The 16037-nt window shown below is 58.6% G+C and overlaps 2 protein-coding genes and 1 long non-coding RNA gene across 20 annotated transcripts in view; 1 reads left to right on the top strand and 2 right to left on the bottom strand.

Annotated features, from left to right (window-relative positions):
* The window catches only part of LOC118552561 (uncharacterized), a 165740-nt gene extending 161048 nt beyond the window's left edge, over positions 1–4692 (bottom strand). For 12 of the 14 annotated variants that reach the window (XR_013448261.1, XR_013448269.1, XR_013448256.1 and 9 more), the window contains exon 1: positions 4472–4692. Coding sequence is in view for 1 of the 14 variants with exons in the window: in XM_078073399.1 (XP_077929525.1) it covers positions 4472–4522 (51 nt within the window). In the remaining 13 variants the exon portion in view is untranslated. Of the gene's footprint in view, positions 1–4389 lie in introns of all 14 variants that reach the window. The other 2 variants (XR_013448257.1, XR_013448260.1) reach the window with 1 other exon arrangement.
* On the top strand, positions 4255–15137 carry ZC3H12A (zinc finger CCCH-type containing 12A). Of its 5 annotated transcripts, XM_036119073.2 has the most exons (7): positions 4778–4921; positions 5760–6231; positions 10699–10838; positions 11083–11317; positions 11852–11958; positions 12088–12758; positions 14607–15137. In XM_036119073.2, exons 2-7 carry the CDS (start codon positions 5840–5842, stop codon positions 14703–14705), a joined length of 1644 nt encoding a protein of 547 aa, XP_035974966.1. In that variant the 5' UTR covers positions 4778–4921; positions 5760–5839; the 3' UTR covers positions 14706–15137. The 5 variants fall into 5 exon arrangements, with proteins under 5 accessions (XP_077929523.1, XP_035974966.1, XP_035974964.1 ...); XM_078073397.1 differs by lacking the exon at positions 4778–4921 and adding an exon at positions 4255–4276 and having other exon boundaries at positions 12088–15137; XM_036119071.2 differs by having other exon boundaries at positions 12088–15137.
* LOC144381944 (uncharacterized) lies at positions 9479–14345 on the bottom strand. Its single transcript, XR_013448270.1, has 2 exons — positions 14225–14345; positions 9479–11243 (listed from the first exon to the last, which is right to left on the bottom strand). It is a non-coding gene; the product is annotated as an uncharacterized LOC144381944 (long non-coding RNA).
* Positions 15138–16037: the final 900 nt, after the last annotated feature.

Below are 16037 nucleotides of genomic sequence, written 5' to 3'. Positions count from 1 at the left end.
TTGGCACATTTCCCAGCATCCTCTGGGCTGTGACTGTTTCTGTCTTTCCATGCTTTTAATTTTTTTTGAAGATTTATTTATTTATTTGGTGGGGGGGCAGAGGGAGAGGAAGAGCATCCCGAGCAGACTTCACATTGAGTGCAGAGCCCGACGCAGGGCTCGATCTCACGACCCTGAGATCATGACCTGAGCCGAAATCAAGAGTCGAATGCTTAACTGACTGAGCCAGCCAAGCACCCCTCCATGCTTTTTAGAACGCTTTCTGTTTTGAGGAATCCCAGTCAGGTGTTTTGTAAAATGTCCTTCAGTTGGCGTTCATCTGAGGCATTCTCCGGGGTCATGGGCTTGGGGGAAGAAAATCACATATATTGGGAGTGCACGATATCCACTCCGCTCACTCCTGGTGATATTAACCTTGAGCATTTGGTCAAGGTGGTGTCAGCCAGGATTCTCCACCGCAAGGTTACTGTTTTCCCACTTCCTGCTCTATTGTTTAGAAGCAAGTCAGAAGTCTAGTTTGAGGTCAAGGGAAGGGGAGGGGATAATGAAGCTCCATTTCCTGGAAGGGACAATCTACGAAGATTATTTGGAATTCTTCAGTAAAGGAGATTTATTTCTTCTTTCCTGGTTAGCTATTATGCAATAATTTATTTCTACCAGTGTGGACTCATGGATATATATTTTATACTTTGGGTTATAATCTAATACTCTGTTCTTTCCTTTTTTTTTTTTTTACGATTTTATTTATTTATTTAACAGAGAGAGAGACAGAGAGCCGCAACAGAGGGAGAGGGAGAAGCAGGCTTCCCGCTGAGCAGGGAGCCTGATGCGGGGCTCGATCCCAGGACCCCGGGATCATGACCTGAGCCGAAGGCAGATGGCCAAAAGACTGAGCCACCCAGGCATCCTAAATACTCTGTTATTTCTTTTATTGCTCTAATTGTTGCCGCTTGGCCACTGGAGTGATTTAGCTCCTGGGTCCCTTTGACACACCCATCCTTTTGTGTTTTGAGCAGTTTCCAACTCTGGTGCCACTAGATGCTCCGGGCTCACCTTTTCCTTGCCCCAGCGGTACAATCAGCCATTACTCCAAGGAAATAATATATTTTTAAAACCAATCCTCCAATTATTATCTTGTCAGTAGTCCACTGCATTTGAATACATGATGAAAAAAGTTATTTTGTTCAATGACTGTTTAAAACCTACCTCAATTTTTTTGTAGCTCTACTGTGATGTCTTTTTAAAAGATACTAGGAGATGGGGTGTCTGGCTGGCTCAGTCAGGAGCATCTGACTCTTGATCTCAGGGTTGTGAGTTCAAGCCCCATGTAGAGATTACTTAAATTAAAAAAAAATTTTTAAATAACTTAAAAAACGTATACTAGGAATATCAAAACATGGGAGGGACCTGATCTTTTCTCCACTTCTAGAAGTCCTTGATGAATTTAACCTCTGTGGCCACTCTGCTAAGGCTTGGGGGCAGCCTGCCCACCCTTCCTATAGAGGTGACCTAGCTTCTGTGCCCTCCCCAGTCTGAGTGGCCCAGTGGAGCCATCAAAGGCCAAGGTAATTCCCGGAACCCTTCTCTCTCCAGGTCCCCCATCCCCCGCCAAGGGGGTGACCAGTCCTGGACCTCTGCAGACCTCTGCAAACCTCACAGGAGGTGCGGGCAGGTGGCAAGAAAGCAGGCAAGCTCCAGGAAGGAAGCTGGCAAGCCCAGCCTCCAAGACAGATAAGCATGGGCTGGGCACCATTATACCCAGAGTGCTCCTGGGAATTAGGGCCAAGGTTTGCAAAATCCAGCTGTAAGTGGAGCAGGGGTTCCCCTGAGCAGCCCTGGATTCTGCAGAAGAGTCAGCTTCTCAGGAAAGAGCCGCCTTCATGAGCCGGAAGAGAGTGAGACTTCGGCTCACTTGGGGAGGGGACAGAGCTGCGTGACTCATCACCCGGTCCTGCGGGCTCCAACTGGCACAGAGCTGGACCTCCCAGAGGAGGTCCCAGGCAGGCAATCACAATCCAGCACGTAGGGACACAGGCCGTGTGCCGTGGGAGCACTGGGGAGGAAGCAAAGTCGCATTTGAAGAGTCTGGGCGGGCCTCCCAGAGGAGGTGACATCATCAAAAAGATGAATGGAATTGGCCAGACAGCAGTCCGAGGGAAGGAGGGGAGGGCACTCCCAGCCGAGGAAGAAGCAAATGCAAAGCGCTGGCCCGGTGCCGGCAGCCTAGTGAGCAGTCCGTAAACGCAAGGCATTATCGCTGTGGCGGACTTATCATCATACAATGATTAACCCGGGCTTCTTTCTTCATATTTGTCCTACCTTAAAGGTAGTTCCTGGGGCGCCTGGGTGGCTCAGTCGTTAAGCATCTGCCTTCGGCTCAGGTCGTGATCCTGGGGTCCTGGGATCCAGCCCCGCATCGGGCTCCCTGCTCAGCAGGAAGCCCACTTCTCCCTCTCCCACTCCCCCTGCTTATGTTCCTTCCCTCGCTGTGTCTCTCTCTGTCAAATAAATTCTTTTTTTTTTAAAGGTAGTTCCTACAATGAATATGAATAAATGCCTAATGTTGCTGAGCTTTTCCTCACTATAAAAGGGTTGTGCTGAAGACCAGGGGTACAGCATCCACAGCGCTCAGCCAGAGTAACTAAGACCAGCCCTGGGCCCCCCATGGAAAGGGGCCTTGTTCTCCCTCTCTCCTTGGCCCGCCCCTGGGGTTGCTATGCCTGGGGGGCATAGGAGGGAACATTTTGGGGTCTTTAAAGTTGAGAGGCAACGAAGCAGGGACTTGGGTAGACAGGGTCAGGCAAGTCCAGAGGAACAGCTTCAAGGCCTGGCTAGAAATGCACGCTCCCTCCTCCCTGGGTCTTCTGTGGCCTCTTATGTGGCAGGTATTGGAGATGGATACCTCAGAGAGAGCTCTGTGAATCCCAGCTCCACTAGCTCTGGGCCCCTGGGCAAGTGACTTCACCTTTCTGAAGTTTTTGTTGCTTCAACTCTACAAGCGCATTAAGATATGTACGAGAATTTCCAAAGCGCGCTCCTGGTTATAGCTACATAAGTAAATAAATAACAAATCCCAGAAATAACACCCAGTAACAGAATGTATAAATAACTAGTGGTATATTCCTAAAATGGAATATTATTCAATCGTAAAATAAGTTATAGGTACGCCGGCAATAGAAATGTATTTTAAAAAACAATGCTGTGTTGGGGGCGCCTGGCTGGCGCAGTCGGTGGAATGTGAGACTCTTGATCTTGGGGTGGTGGGTTTGAGCCCCATGTTGGGTGTAGAGATTATTTAAAAATAAAATCTTAAAAAAAAAACAATGCTGTGTGAAAAAAAGGAGTCACATAATTATAGAATGATTCCACTTGCACACAAAAAAAGCAAAATGAAACTAAACGATATATTATTTAGGGATGTATACCAAGGTGGTAAAACTAAGAGAAAATCAAGGAAATGATGCGCACAATTAAAACAAAATTCGGGCAAGTGGTCTTTCCGGATGGGGGAGGAGGCTGCAGGGAAGGCATGTGGAGGGTCTCAAAGGTACTGGTATGGGTCTAGTTCTTAAATTAGCTAGTGGACACATGGATATTTTGTTATTACTATTATCCATGAAGCTGTACCTGTACAGCAATGAGACTTTTTGGCTACTACACTGATACCCACCTTATAGGATGCATGCCTATGATAAGGCAGAGAAAATGTAAGTGAAGTACTGGTACACAGTCAGCTCTCAGTTCTGAGGGCTTTGGCTCCCTGAGCCTGTTTCCCCACCTTCAAAGTGAGCTGGTGACACTGCTGAGGCTTTGTCCTCTAGCTTGTGGGGTTTATGTTCCCCTTTTAAACACACACACACACACACTTGAGGGCAGGTGTCAGGCCCCATCCTCTCACCAAAAAGTCTCCCCTCTGCCCTAGGTCACTGGTGGTTTCAAAAGTGGCAAAGGTGGCTTCTGGTGCCCTGGAATGGAAGCTCCTGGTCCCCGTTCCAGTCCTTTCCAGATGGGGCAATTAAGCCTTTTCTGAGTTTCTCTAGGGTTAAAATGGGCCTAGCACCTAAACCCGCGGGTAAACAGTGCCAAGTGCTGTGCTCCAGTGAGAGCCCATGGCTGACCTGGGACCTAAAAGCATCCTCATGCGGGGGTGGGTGCATCTGTGAGCTGAGCAAGAGAATGCCGTGCCAACACTCGTGGTGATTGGTGTAAACGTGCCTCTTTGCCTGGTTCTTCGCCTCGGTCACTGCGTACTTCCTGACTGGACTTTTCTATCCTGGTGAGTGTCCTCCCCACGGCCCCACCTCTGTGTACCTGTTCCAGTCACGGTGTACCTGTTGAGTGTTCCTGGCTCAGTCTGAAAGGTGCCTGTCTCTGCAACTAAGGACCTACCTCCAACGGTGCGTGGACCGACCTCTGTGTGCCTGATTCACTCAGCGCGACCGTGACTGTACGGGGGTCGGTCGGGGCGTACCTGGCAGGCGCTCCTAGGTCTGAACGTGCGTGGCTGTACGGGTCCTCGCATCGCCGTGCGCACCCCGGTGAGTCCGCGCGCACCTGGCTCGGCCCGCGCCTCCCTGACGCCTGCCGGGAGGTGCGCCCCGGCCTCGCAGACGCCAGCGCCGCCGCGGCCCCGCGCGGCCCTGCCCCCTTTCGGGCCCCGCCGGCGGGCGAGCCCGAGCCGCGGGGGCGGGGCCGGAGGCCGGGGCGGGGAGGCGCGGGGCGGGGCGGCGCGGGGGCGGAGCAGGAAGGGGCGGTGGCTGCTCCGCCCCCTACCGCCTGGGCCGGCTGCCGCCTCCCCTGCCCGGCTTCCGCGTCACGGTGCCGAACGCCACCTGCCCGCTCCGTATAAAGGCGCCGCCGGCCTCGCCCCCGGGACTCGGCCCCATGGAGACGCCGCGGGCCGCGGCTGGCGCTCGGCGGGGTGAGGCGCGCGGCGAGGCCGGGGCGCGGGCCCCGGCGAAGGGCGGGCGGCGCGGGGAGGGCTCCGGCTGGGACCGGCCGGAGGGGAGGGACGTGGGGCGGGTCCCCTCCGATCTTGCCGGTCCTCGGGAACCCCTCCAACTTAGCCCAAGTTGGGGGAGCCTGGGAGGGGGGGCCGAGGTCCAGAGGGGAGCCGAGAGAGCGCGGGGCTCGGGGCCGCGACAGCCTCCGCGTCACCCGCGCCCGGCGGCCAACCAGAGTTTCCCAGCAACTTTTCTCGCCGGTGGGTCACCCCGGAAACTTCCCCCTTCCCGACCCGGGAGCCCGGCCGTGGGCCCTGCGCCTCCTGGGCCTGGGCTCGGAGCGCGGGGCGAGCGGAGGCGATGGCCTCAGCGGGGAAGCCCCCGGCACCCCCTCCCCCCCGCCCCAGCGCACTTCCAACCCCGGGTTTCCATCTGAGAGCCCCGCCCCGCAGCTGTGGGGGCGCGGCGACGTCCTGCGAGGCCTCCCAGGAGTTCTGGGTCCCCTGGGTTGCCGTGGGGCTGGGGGCGGGGTAGGAGGTGGAGCCAGACTGCCTGAGTTCAAGTCTTTGCGCCACCAGCTAACAGCTGGATGACCTTAAGTTCTTGAAGTCTGTGCCTCAGTTTCATCCTTTATAAAGTGGGAATGATGACTCCTAGCTGGGACAGCTTTTGAGAGGATAGGAGAAGTGACACATGCAGATGGCTTTGCCTGGTGCCACCAGTCAGTGTGGCCTCAACCTGTTGGGTGGGGTAGGGGCTGGAGAGGGGTGGGAGAGAGAGCCAGTCCCATCCCTAATTCTTACGGTTGTCCTACAGGAGCTGTGACAGGTGCCTCCCATCAGTCTGAGCTGTGAGTGGCCGGTGGAGAGAGGTCCACTCAGAAAGCCAGCCCCACCATGAGTCTGTGGGAACTTGACAGCCACAGCTGCCAAGGTACCCCGAGGCCGGCTCAGGAGCCCAGCTCTGAGGAGACACCGGCTGCGGAGCTGCAGATGAAGGTTGATTTCTTCCGGAAGCTAGGCTACTCATCCGCTGAGATCCACAGTGTCCTGCAGAAACTGGGGGTGCAGGCCGACACCAACACAGTGCTGGGCGAGCTGGTCAAACATGGGTCAGCAGCCGAGCGGGAGCGCCAGGCCTCCCCGGACCCCTGCGCTCAGCCCCCCCTGGTCCCCCGGGGTGGGGGCACCCCCAAGGCACCCACCCTGGAGCCCTCACCCCCAGAGGAGAACAAGGAAGGCAGTGACCTGAGACCTGTGGTCATCGACGGTAGCAACGTGGCCATGAGGTACGTGTCACTTCCAGGGCCAAGGCCAGGGCCTGTGGTGGAGAATGGTGGCCTTGTGTCTGCATCTCTGGTAGAGGGGCCTTCAGGAAAGAGTTTGAACTGTTCTCCCAGACTGATCAAGAGGAAGGGAAAGCCCTTTACTGAGGCTCTCCCTTAATCCTTATGGCTTCTTGGAAGTGGGCTTGTTAGGAATGTTCTAGGGATGAGGACAGGGGCTCAGAGATGTGCCCATGGGCACACACCACTGGTAAGTGTTAGAGCAGGGATGCGAACTTGGGTCCTTCTGTCTCTGGTGTTCACCTTGGGCTCTTCGTGTCTCCCTGAAGACCATCACTCAGTCTCGGTACCTCTCCTGCGACATGAGACAGTATGGTGTAAGGGATTAGACTGTGGGGCCAGCTCGCCCATGTAGGAGCCAGTCACTTGATGTCTTGGAGCTTTCTCTCCTCATCAGTAAGACCCAGCTAACCCCTGCTCAGATGACATTGTGAGGAGTGGAGGCAGAGAGCCTGGACAGAAGCGCAAGCTCAGTAAACAGTAGTTGTTACTACTGTTACTTAGGGGTCTGGGGCCCCTGAGGCCTTGTTGTGCCAGACCTGGACTCTGAGGAAGCAGGCCCGGGTACTGGGACCTTTGTCGCTGTGACTAAGAGTGAGCTCCAGGATCTGGCTTACATGGGGGCGTGGGGGTGGGGGAAGGGGGGGGTGAGCGTGGGCAGGTCAGCTGTGACTTGGGTCACCTCTGCTACAGCCAAGCCACCTTGACTAGACTGGGCCTAGGGGCCCCCCAGGGCCAGAGCCAGGACTCCACCCCAGTAATCCTGCCCTTCGAGAAGACTGTCACAGGGATTGGGGTCAGGTGAAGCCGGGGCCAGGGCTGACCCTAGGGAGCCCAGACCTCCCTTCAATCCAGGCCCCGCCCTCTGGGTCAGGGCTGGGTGGATCGTTCACCAGGAAAAGTTCCAGTCGGTGTGGTCAGGGAGACCTCCAGACCCTGGTCGGGGCCTGGGGAGGGCTCCTTCCCTGGCTTCCCTAAGGGGTCTCCTAGGTGGGCTGCCTGAGGCTTCAATGCCCTTGGCCCTTCCCACTCCCAACCCAGCTGGGCCAAGTCAGCTGTCAGGCTGATCCTGGCCCAGCTCAGCTGGTGTGCAGGCGGCCCTGTTCTGGCCACCTTTGGATCAGTCTTCCTGTCTCAGAAATGGGCTGAGCCTCGGTGGGAGGTTGGGTAAAGCTGGCTCCCGCATGCTGTTGGCAGCTGGTGACAACCTTTTCTTTGAGAGGGGGTCCCCTGTCTGGCTCCAGCAGCTTGTGGCTGGCCCAGGAGCAGTGCAGGTCTGTGACTTCTTCCCCTGGAGGCTTGGGCAGGCTGTGCTGGCTTGGGGCAGCCCGCGCTGACCATCTCCCGCGCTCCCCCCTCCCTGGGGACAGCCATGTGCTCTGTGTGTTTGTATCCTGGCAGGAGGAGGAGGGGCCTGGGCGGGAGGAGGGGGGTGGCCTGAGGAGCCGGCCTGGAGAGGCACAGCGGTGGGGGGTTTCTGAGCTGGGGCGGTAGCAGGAGGGGAATTCCAGCCTCAAACTTCCTGTCTCAGCTGCTGCTGGGTTCCTGCCCTGCTGCCCCCTCCCCCCCCAGGGCAGACCGGCCAGCCCCCACCATATGCAAATCGTGGGGAAATTCACCTCTGTTTCCTTCTAAGGGAATTTTTCTCCTCTAGCTGGGCCCAGCCCAGGCAGATCTCTTCACCTGGCTAGTCTGGCCTGGCCCTGCCCTCTATCCTTGGGTGGGAGCCGCCGAGCTGGAGTCCCCTACATCTTCACACAACTTAGCCAATGTCTAGTTAGCCAGGCGGGGGGGGGGGAGGCGACCTTCTGGGCAAACAGGCCTGCAGTGGGGGAGGGAGGATGTCTGGTTTTCCTGTGCCAGCAGAGCTTCCTCCATTGCAGCAAGAGGGACTAAAGTTAGCTCTAGGGAGGCACTCCTGGCCTGGATCGACTTGCGGAACTACTTCGTGGGTTCAACTCCTTCCAAGAGCAAGGCTCTCACTACCTGCCTACGGAGTATTTTAAGGGCCAGGACAGCTGCCAGCAGACTTGTCCCCAGCCCAGGTTTTGATCCCAGAGGCAGTATGCTAGCCTGGATTAAGTCCCCGAGCTTGCAGATGCTGGCCTAGGATGGGGCATGTGCACGTACACACACGTGTACAGATGTGGGTCCGGTGGGTGCTTGTGCCGACTGCTTACCTGAGCCGGGGAGCCAAGCCAGGGATGATCACATTCCCCTGGCTGTGGGGAGGCAGCAGAGGCCCAGCGGGGGTGGCGGGAATGTGACAGGGGAAGCACTGGGCATTTGAGGAGAAACCAGGGATCTGAGCTATCCTGGAAGGTCCGTCCAGGAAGGCTTCCCAGAGGCAGTGCTGTTTCACGTGGGTGCTGGAGGAAGAGCAGGAGTTGGCCAGATGCATCCTTGTCTCCTGTTCCCAGCCTGCCCCCTACCTCTTAACACTTTGTTCAGACTCAAATGTGGGAGCTTTTCTTTCTGCTGTACAAACTTCAGGTCTTGCTATTAAGACTAGGAAGGCAAGCCAGGGGCCTCAGACGTGGGTTCAAGTTCTGTCTCTTCCCACTAGCCCGGGAGCCGTAGATGAGTTGTGCATCCTCAGTTTCCTTCACTGTGGCCTCGTAAGGATGAAGAAAGCAGGTGTGGGACTCATCCGGCCTCCAGTAGGAGCTTGGTGCCCACTCAGCCCCCACCTGTCCCCGCCGCCAGGGTTGGTACTCTGTGCCTGTCTGAGCATCAGCGCCGGTGGTGTTATGAGCACAGGCTCTGGGCTGCGTCTCTGTCCCACCATCACTGCAACTGGTTGTGCTCTGTGGCTCGGTTTTCTCATGGGAATGACGGGGAAGGGGGCCTTTAATGATAGGACCCTCCTCAGAGGCTTGCTGATGATTCCGTAACTAAGCACTTAGATCAGGGCCTGGCTCCTGGCTCTCAGTAAATGTTAACTTTTATTATAAGCAGACTGGTGGACAGTGGGGAGGCCCCACCACCTGGTGGGGGTGAGCACTGCCTTCAGCTGGACTTTGCCTCCCTTACAATTTATGGAGACCTTCAGATTGGGAGCCCCAGCCTCACCCCCAGACAGCCTCCATGCCCCTCAGCTGCCCCACCCCCGTCTCTACCTTCTCTTGGGACTCCAGCTACCACCCCCACTCCAAAGCCACCCACAGGATGTGGTCGCCCATGGACTTGCCTCTTTTGTGTAACGTTTATTCTGTTTTATTTGCCAAATGTAAGCGTCTGAGCTGCTCCCGGAGGGGTTAGTGAGGGGCAGGGGCTGTTGGGGAGGGAGCTGTAGCTGGCCTCGTCCAGTGCCCCCAGCCTGGGCTTGGAGGCCTTCTACAACACCCACTGTTCCTTGGGGGCCCCCGGCCCCCTCTTAACCCTCCCAGGAAGCCAGTTGGAACCTCCACTTTGCTGGACTGTCTCTGGCCTCAAGCAAACACACAAGTGATGCCCCTGACATGGGCCCTTCTTAAGGAGACTGCAGATTGCCAGGCCCATTTGTCAGATAGGGAAACTGAGCCAGAGCAAGCCAGCAGCCCGTCTGGGCTTGCTTCTGGATCCAGCCACCTTTGGAGGGGGTGACATCCAGCTGTCAGACCACAGCAGGGGGATGTTCTACCTCCCAGCTCTCCTGCTAACAGAGAGAGTCCCCCTGGTGGCTTCCAGATGGCCTTTCTTGCCTCAGCTCCCGCCCTCCTGAGCCGGGTGAGGAGAGGACAGGGCAGTCCAGGCATTTGGGGGAATTGGCAGTCTTGGGAGGAAAGGCTCTTTCACTTTCAGACTGAAAGGCTCCTGAGTGCCTCTCCCACTCTGTCACCGCCCGCCCCGTGTGGGACAATGGATTGTGCCTCCTTCGTCTTCGCCCTCCTCAGTCCCAGCCCCTGGGGCCTGTGTAGGACTGAACTTTAATCCATGTTTAATCCAGAGCAATCTGGTTTCTCTTCTGTTAGCCGGGGCTTGTCCCTTCCCACCCCCACCCACAGCACCGCCCAGCGGACGAGGGAGGACGGGTGACTCAGTGTGCCTGTGTACGTCTGTGTCCCTGTGGTCCCAGCACCCCCGGGTGGGGCAGGAACCAGAAGGCTCCTGGAGCCTTTCCCCCACCCCCAGGTGTGTTGCAAGCAGCCTGACCCTCCCCCACATGGGGAGCGGGTGCCGCCAGATTCCTGGGCGGCTCCTCACTGTCGGGAGATGGAACCTCAGGGAAAGTCCCTGGTCAGGCCATCCCGGACGCTGTGGGAACCAGCAGAGAATGCAGGCCTTGGGCCAGAGGGCAGTGGGCTGAGCCCAGCCACTCCACCACCCAGGCCAGGCCAGGGGCTAGGGAGCAAGCCCCTTGTGCTCGGGGCTAGGGGAGAGTGGGCCAGCCACCCTCGCAGGCTGACCTGTCCCTCCTCTCCTTCCCAGCCACGGGAATAAGGAGGTGTTCTCTTGCCGGGGCATCCTCCTGGCAGTGAACTGGTTTCTGGAGCGGGGCCACACAGACATCACGGTATTTGTGCCATCCTGGAGGAAGGAGCAGCCTCGGCCCGATGTGCCCATCACAGGTGGGTGGCACCTCTGGAGTAGGTGGTCTCCCTGCCCCAGCAGGGCTCCTCCCCAAGAGAGACCCTTTGGGTGTGACCAGCAACTTCTAGGCCTCAAGCAGGGACCAGCATTTCTCTTCCCAGCTTCCTCTGCGCTCAGCCCCTTCCTGCCTCGGGGTGCCTGGGGTTCCGAGCCCCTGTGCCTGGCCAGCAGGAGGCTCCGGGGCCAGGGCAGGCTCTGACCTGCCCTGCTGCTGTCCCGCAGACCAGCACATCCTGCGGGAGCTGGAGAAGAAGAAGATCCTGGTGTTTACCCCGTCCCGGCGCGTGGGCGGCAAGCGTGTGGTGTGCTATGATGACCGCTTCATCGTGAAGCTGGCTTTCGAGTCTGATGGGGTCGTGGTCTCCAACGACACGTACCGGGACCTGCAGAGTGAGCGGCAGGAGTGGAAGCGCTTCATTGAGGAGCGGCTGCTCATGTATTCCTTCGTCAATGACAAGTACGGTCCTGGCCCTCGGGTCTGGGGTCCCCGGGATTGGGGGGGGATCCAGATGTGTCCTCAGGTGTGGGGGGTGGCTAAGGGGAGCTCTGCTGGGGCCACGGCCTTGCATCCAGGCAGCTTTGGGAGCGAGAGGGACCTGGCACCAGGTAGAAGGGGTCAGGCTGGGGACGGGCCAGGGTGGGGAGTGGGGCAGAAGCAGCTGTGATGGAATATGGTCAGTGGTTCCCAGCACTCAGTCCCTGATCAGCGGCCCGTGGATGGGTGCAGCCTTAGATTCAGATTTCCAGGTTGCAGGCCTCCCACTGCCTCCGGAGCTCCCAGCACGAAAGCTGCTCTGATGGCCCCTCCGGCTGGGGCCTCCTCCCCTCCCTTGGGGCATTCCCACCCCGAGGGCCCAGGGATGTCCTGCAGGATGATCACCAGTTTTAGGAGCTGCTCTCCCTCCTCTTCTTCCTGGTGAGGCTCGCTGTCCAGCCCCCCTGCCCGCTCCGCACTGGGAAGCTCCCTTCACGCCTCCCACCTCCTCTGCAGGTTCATGCCCCCCGATGACCCTTTGGGCCGTCACGGGCCAAGCCTGGACAACTTCCTGCGCAAGAAGCCGCTCACAGCGGAGCACAGGAAGCAGCCGTGTCCCTACGGTAAGACACCTGGGCCCCGATTCTTCCTCACGGAGACCACCCAACCCCGAGTTTACTGTGCCACCCCCTTCCCTCTCCCAGCCCTGGTTCTGCAGCCCCCCGCCCAGAGACCCCCTTACTGTCTTGCAGGGAGGAAATGCACCTACGGGATCAAGTGCCGATTCTTCCACCCGGAGCGGCCGAGCCGCCCGCAGCGCTCCGTGGCTGACGAGCTCCGCGCCAATGCCCTCCTCCCACCCCCCAGGGCCCCGGGCAAGGACAGAAGCGGCCAGAGGCCCTCACCCTCGTCCCAACCCGGCCCTGGGCCCACAGAGCATGAGCAGTGCAGCCTGGACGGGAAGAAGCTGGGAGCCCAGGCATCCCCGGGGCCGCACCGAGAGGGTCTGACACAGCCCTTCGCCCCAGCCGGCCGGAGCCTCCCGCCTGGTGGGGGCAGCAGCAGCAGCTTTGGGCCCACAGACTGGTTCCCACAGACGCCAGAGTCTCTCCCGTACACGTCCCAAGAGTGTCTGGACTCGGGCATCGGCTCCCTGGAGAGCCAGATGTCCGAACTCTGGGGGGTTCGCGGAGGGGGCCCTGGTGAGCCTGGCCCGCCTCGGGGCCCTTACGCCGGCTACAGCCCCTACGGGGCCGAGCTCCCAGCCGCTCGGGCCTTCTCTGCCTTTGGAGGGGCCGTGGGTGCCGGCCACTTCAGTGTCCCTGCTGACTATGCGCCCCCGCCGGCTGCCTTTACACCTCGAGAGTACTGGTCTGAGCCATACCAGCTGCCCCCGCCCACACCAGTCCTGCAGGACCGGCAGGTGCCAGGCCCGGGGGCTGACAGGGGCCCATGGGGCGGGGCTGGCAGCCTAGCCAAGGAGCGAGCCAGCGTGTTCACCAAGCTGTGCGGGGTCTTCCCCCCGCACCTGGTAGAGGCTGTGATGGGGCGCTTCCCGCAGCTCCTGGACCCCCAGCGGCTAGCTGCGGAGATCCTTTCTTACCAGCCCCGGCACTCCAGCGAGTGAGCTGGCTGCGCGGCGGCAGCCGCCCCCAAGGCTGGACTGAGGGAGGACTAAAGTAGGGAAGGGAAACCGCAAACCAAAGAGAACTGTAGGATTGGTTCTGGCCCCCCCCCGGCGCCTGGAGCCGGCTGCCGAGTGGGGCAGGAGCGATCGCCCTGTTGATGCACATTGTATCTGTAGTTTAAGGAGACGCTGCCGTAAAGGCATCAGTCCGTGGCTGAAGCCCAAACCCCCCTTTCTCTCAGAGGGCGGGGAGGGAGGCGGTGGGGAGCAGAAGCCTGGGCTGGGGGCCCTGTGCACGGCCCCCCACCTCCGCCCCGTCCCTGGGATGCCGGCCTCAGCTGGCTAGTTAGGCACCGTGTGCCTGCCCTCCAAGGGCCCCTCCGGTACGCCAATGAGGCCGCATCGGTGCTCTCGCAGGGCACCAGGCTTCATGTTAGTAAGCAAGATGCTTCTTAATAACCCACCTTCTGTCCCACTCTGTTCGCCTGTCTGCTTGCCCCCACCAGGGGTCAAGGGTCTTCTGTCCCCACCCTCTCTTCCCCTTCCTCTGTGCTCCGAGTCACCTCTCCCGCAAGAGTGGGGACGGGTGTATGTATGTGTACAGGTAGAATGTTAAGTACTTTAAGTGTAAGTCCTTGCCTCCTTTAACATGTCAGTAAAGTACAATGTGACCCCTTTAAGAGATGATGGTCTTGGTTGTACTTGGGGGTTGAGCGGGCCTTTGAGCAGTGGAAGGTCAGCAGGTGTGCACCTGACCCAAAGCGCTCAGTCCCTTGGGGGCAGAGCCTTCCTTACTGAGGCCGTGGCCCGGGCCTTGAGAGGAGGTGGGGGGAAGTTGGGGAGTTGAAGTCCTGCGGCTGTGGGGTGGTGAGGGGTGGCAAGGGTTGGGGGCAGGGGGCGGGATTGGGCTCTTCCCCTTTTCTGTCCTGTGACCAGAGCTGAGGACAGAAAACCATCTGGCTGAGAAGAGGGCTTCCAGGATAGTTGAGAAGAGAAGATGGTGGGGGAGCCCTTGGGTGTTCGGCTCTGGCCCCACCTTCCCAGGCCCTGCCATGTTCTAGACGTGGAGCTCCACCAGAGTGGAGCAGGGGGCGCAGAGCAGCCTGGAAAGGTGACGCCGGGGTAGCCTCCGTGCGGGAGGCTAGGGGTCCTGGTCCCAAACTCAGGAACCAGCTCTGCCACTGGATTCACTAGGGACAAGTGACTCCCCCTCTCTGGGCCTGTTTCCTCATCTGTGAAGTGGGGATAATAACGGTACCTACCTTACAGGATTGTAGGGAGGACGTGAAGAGTATGCATGTTGACCACATGACCCAATGCCTGGCACATAGTAAGTGCTCATCAAAGGGCCTCTGGTGTTGCTCTCTGTGGGCTGTGTTCACCTCACCATCTCTACCTTCTCAGCGGCCCCTAGAAGGAAGGAAGCCAGGCAGGAATATACATTTTTCTCAGATGAAAAAATGAGATATAAATGCTACAGATTTTAAGTGAAAAGCTGGGCTGTCGTATGATCCCTGGAACACCATCAGCAGGAGAAAATGGAAAAAATACAGTTTTAATAATTCTATATTTGAACATCTCACCTAATCTGTACTTACTGTTTGTGAAGCTTTTATAGTATCTGTATTTTTTTTTTTTTTTTAGAAACTGCTTTACCACAGAACACCTGCACAGCATGTTGAGGAAAATGCCACATTGGCCCTCTCCCTGCACGCTGGGCCCCCACTGTGTTCTTCACCCTGAACTTTTTTTTTGAAAGATTTATTTTGAGAGAGCGAGAAGGGAAGAGCGAGTTGGGGGGAGAGGGAGAAAGAGAATGTCCAAGACTCCCTGCTGAGTGAGGAGTCCAACGTGGGGCTCAAGCCCACAGCCCTGAGATCACGGCCTGAGCTGAAATCCAGAGTCGGACACTCAACCGACTGCGCCACCCAGGCGCCCCACCCTGAACATTCTTTAGAAGCCGGCAGTTAAAGCAGGGACCCAGGCGCAAAGTGGGAACGATCTCCGCAAATGTTACCTTGAAGCCCCCACACGTGCTCTTCAAGGTACCCCATGCCCGTTGGCTTCCAGCCTCCTTGGAAGGTTTTATCTGCACAAAGAGATGTCATTGCCTTCCTTATAAAATATTTTCTCCAATCGAGTACTGTATTCCAGATTAAAAGGCTATTTACGGGTCTTCGTTTGTTTCTGTGGGTCAGGAAGCTAAAAGCCAGACTGTCCAGTCCATTATCAGCCACTGGTGCGGCGAAGGAAGCAAGGCCGCTGGCAAGGCCGCTGGCAAGGCCAGGCTGAGTGGTCTGCCTGAGGGCAGGCTGGAGTAGGCCCTCGAGTTCGGGGCCCTGGCTCTACACACCGGAAGAAGGAAGGACCCCCCACACCGGTTTGCAGCAACTCTCAGGCCTGAGAGGGAAGGAGGCAGGGGGCGCCCTCGGCCCCGCACCCACCAAGCCCCCTCCGTCTGTACCCCACACGGGACGGAGTGGCCTGGAAGGAGTAGTAGGGTGCCCGCGCCCCTCTTCCCATCCCACCAGCCAGCTGTCCACAGACTCGAGGGCTCACATTCGGCCCCTGACCAGAGCAGAGCTTTTGGGGTGTGGGGGGAGGGTCCCCCAGGCAGGCGGGCAGCGGGCGGCAGGTCCGGGCCGGGAGGGGCTCGTGTCTGGAGGCTGCGTCTGGCCCCGGCTGGCTCACGGCCCCGCGGCAGGCGCTGGCTGAGGCTCGAGGCCCGAGGCCCGGGGCTCCGTGGGCCTGCGCCCGCATGCCGTGCTTCCCCGCCGGCCCCCCAGGACCCGGAGCCGCTCCTCCGCAGCGCTCTCTCAAGCTGGCTGCCAGGCCCAATGCCCAGGACGTGGGTTTTAACTGGAAGTTCTCCTGACCAGCTCCTGGCCGGCCGGCCGAAGCACCTGCCCTCACAGGGCCTCGCTCTTCCCGCCTGTGCAAGGGACGATCCCTGCATGGCCCTAGACTTGACTAGAAGATACCTCAGTGCGTGGGGTGCCAGCCTGAGAGGGAAGAGTCCTGGCTGTGGGGCCCTGTGCAACCCCCCTCCTAGAGCCTCAGCTTCCCGGCCTGCCT

The sequence above is a fragment of the Halichoerus grypus genome, chromosome 5 (genome assembly GCF_964656455.1).
Source record: "Halichoerus grypus chromosome 5, mHalGry1.hap1.1, whole genome shotgun sequence".
Lineage (NCBI taxonomy): Eukaryota > Metazoa > Chordata > Mammalia > Carnivora > Phocidae > Halichoerus > Halichoerus grypus.
This window is presented reverse-complemented; position numbering and strand designations above follow the sequence as displayed.

What these genes read in the sequence shown, in the direction of transcription:
- ZC3H12A (XM_078073397.1), top strand. Translation starts at nt 5,840, where the DNA reads ATGAGTCTGTGGGAACTTGACAGCCACAGCTGCCAAGGTACCCCGAGG. An exon ending in GGTAGCAACGTGGCCATGAG is followed by an intron (nt 6,232 to 10,698) that starts GTACGTGTCACT and finishes TCTCCTTCCCAG; the next exon opens with CCACGGGAATAAGGAGGTGT. An exon ending in TATTCCTTCGTCAATGACAA is followed by an intron (nt 11,318 to 11,851) that starts GTACGGTCCTGG and finishes CCTCCTCTGCAG; the next exon opens with GTTCATGCCCCCCGATGACC.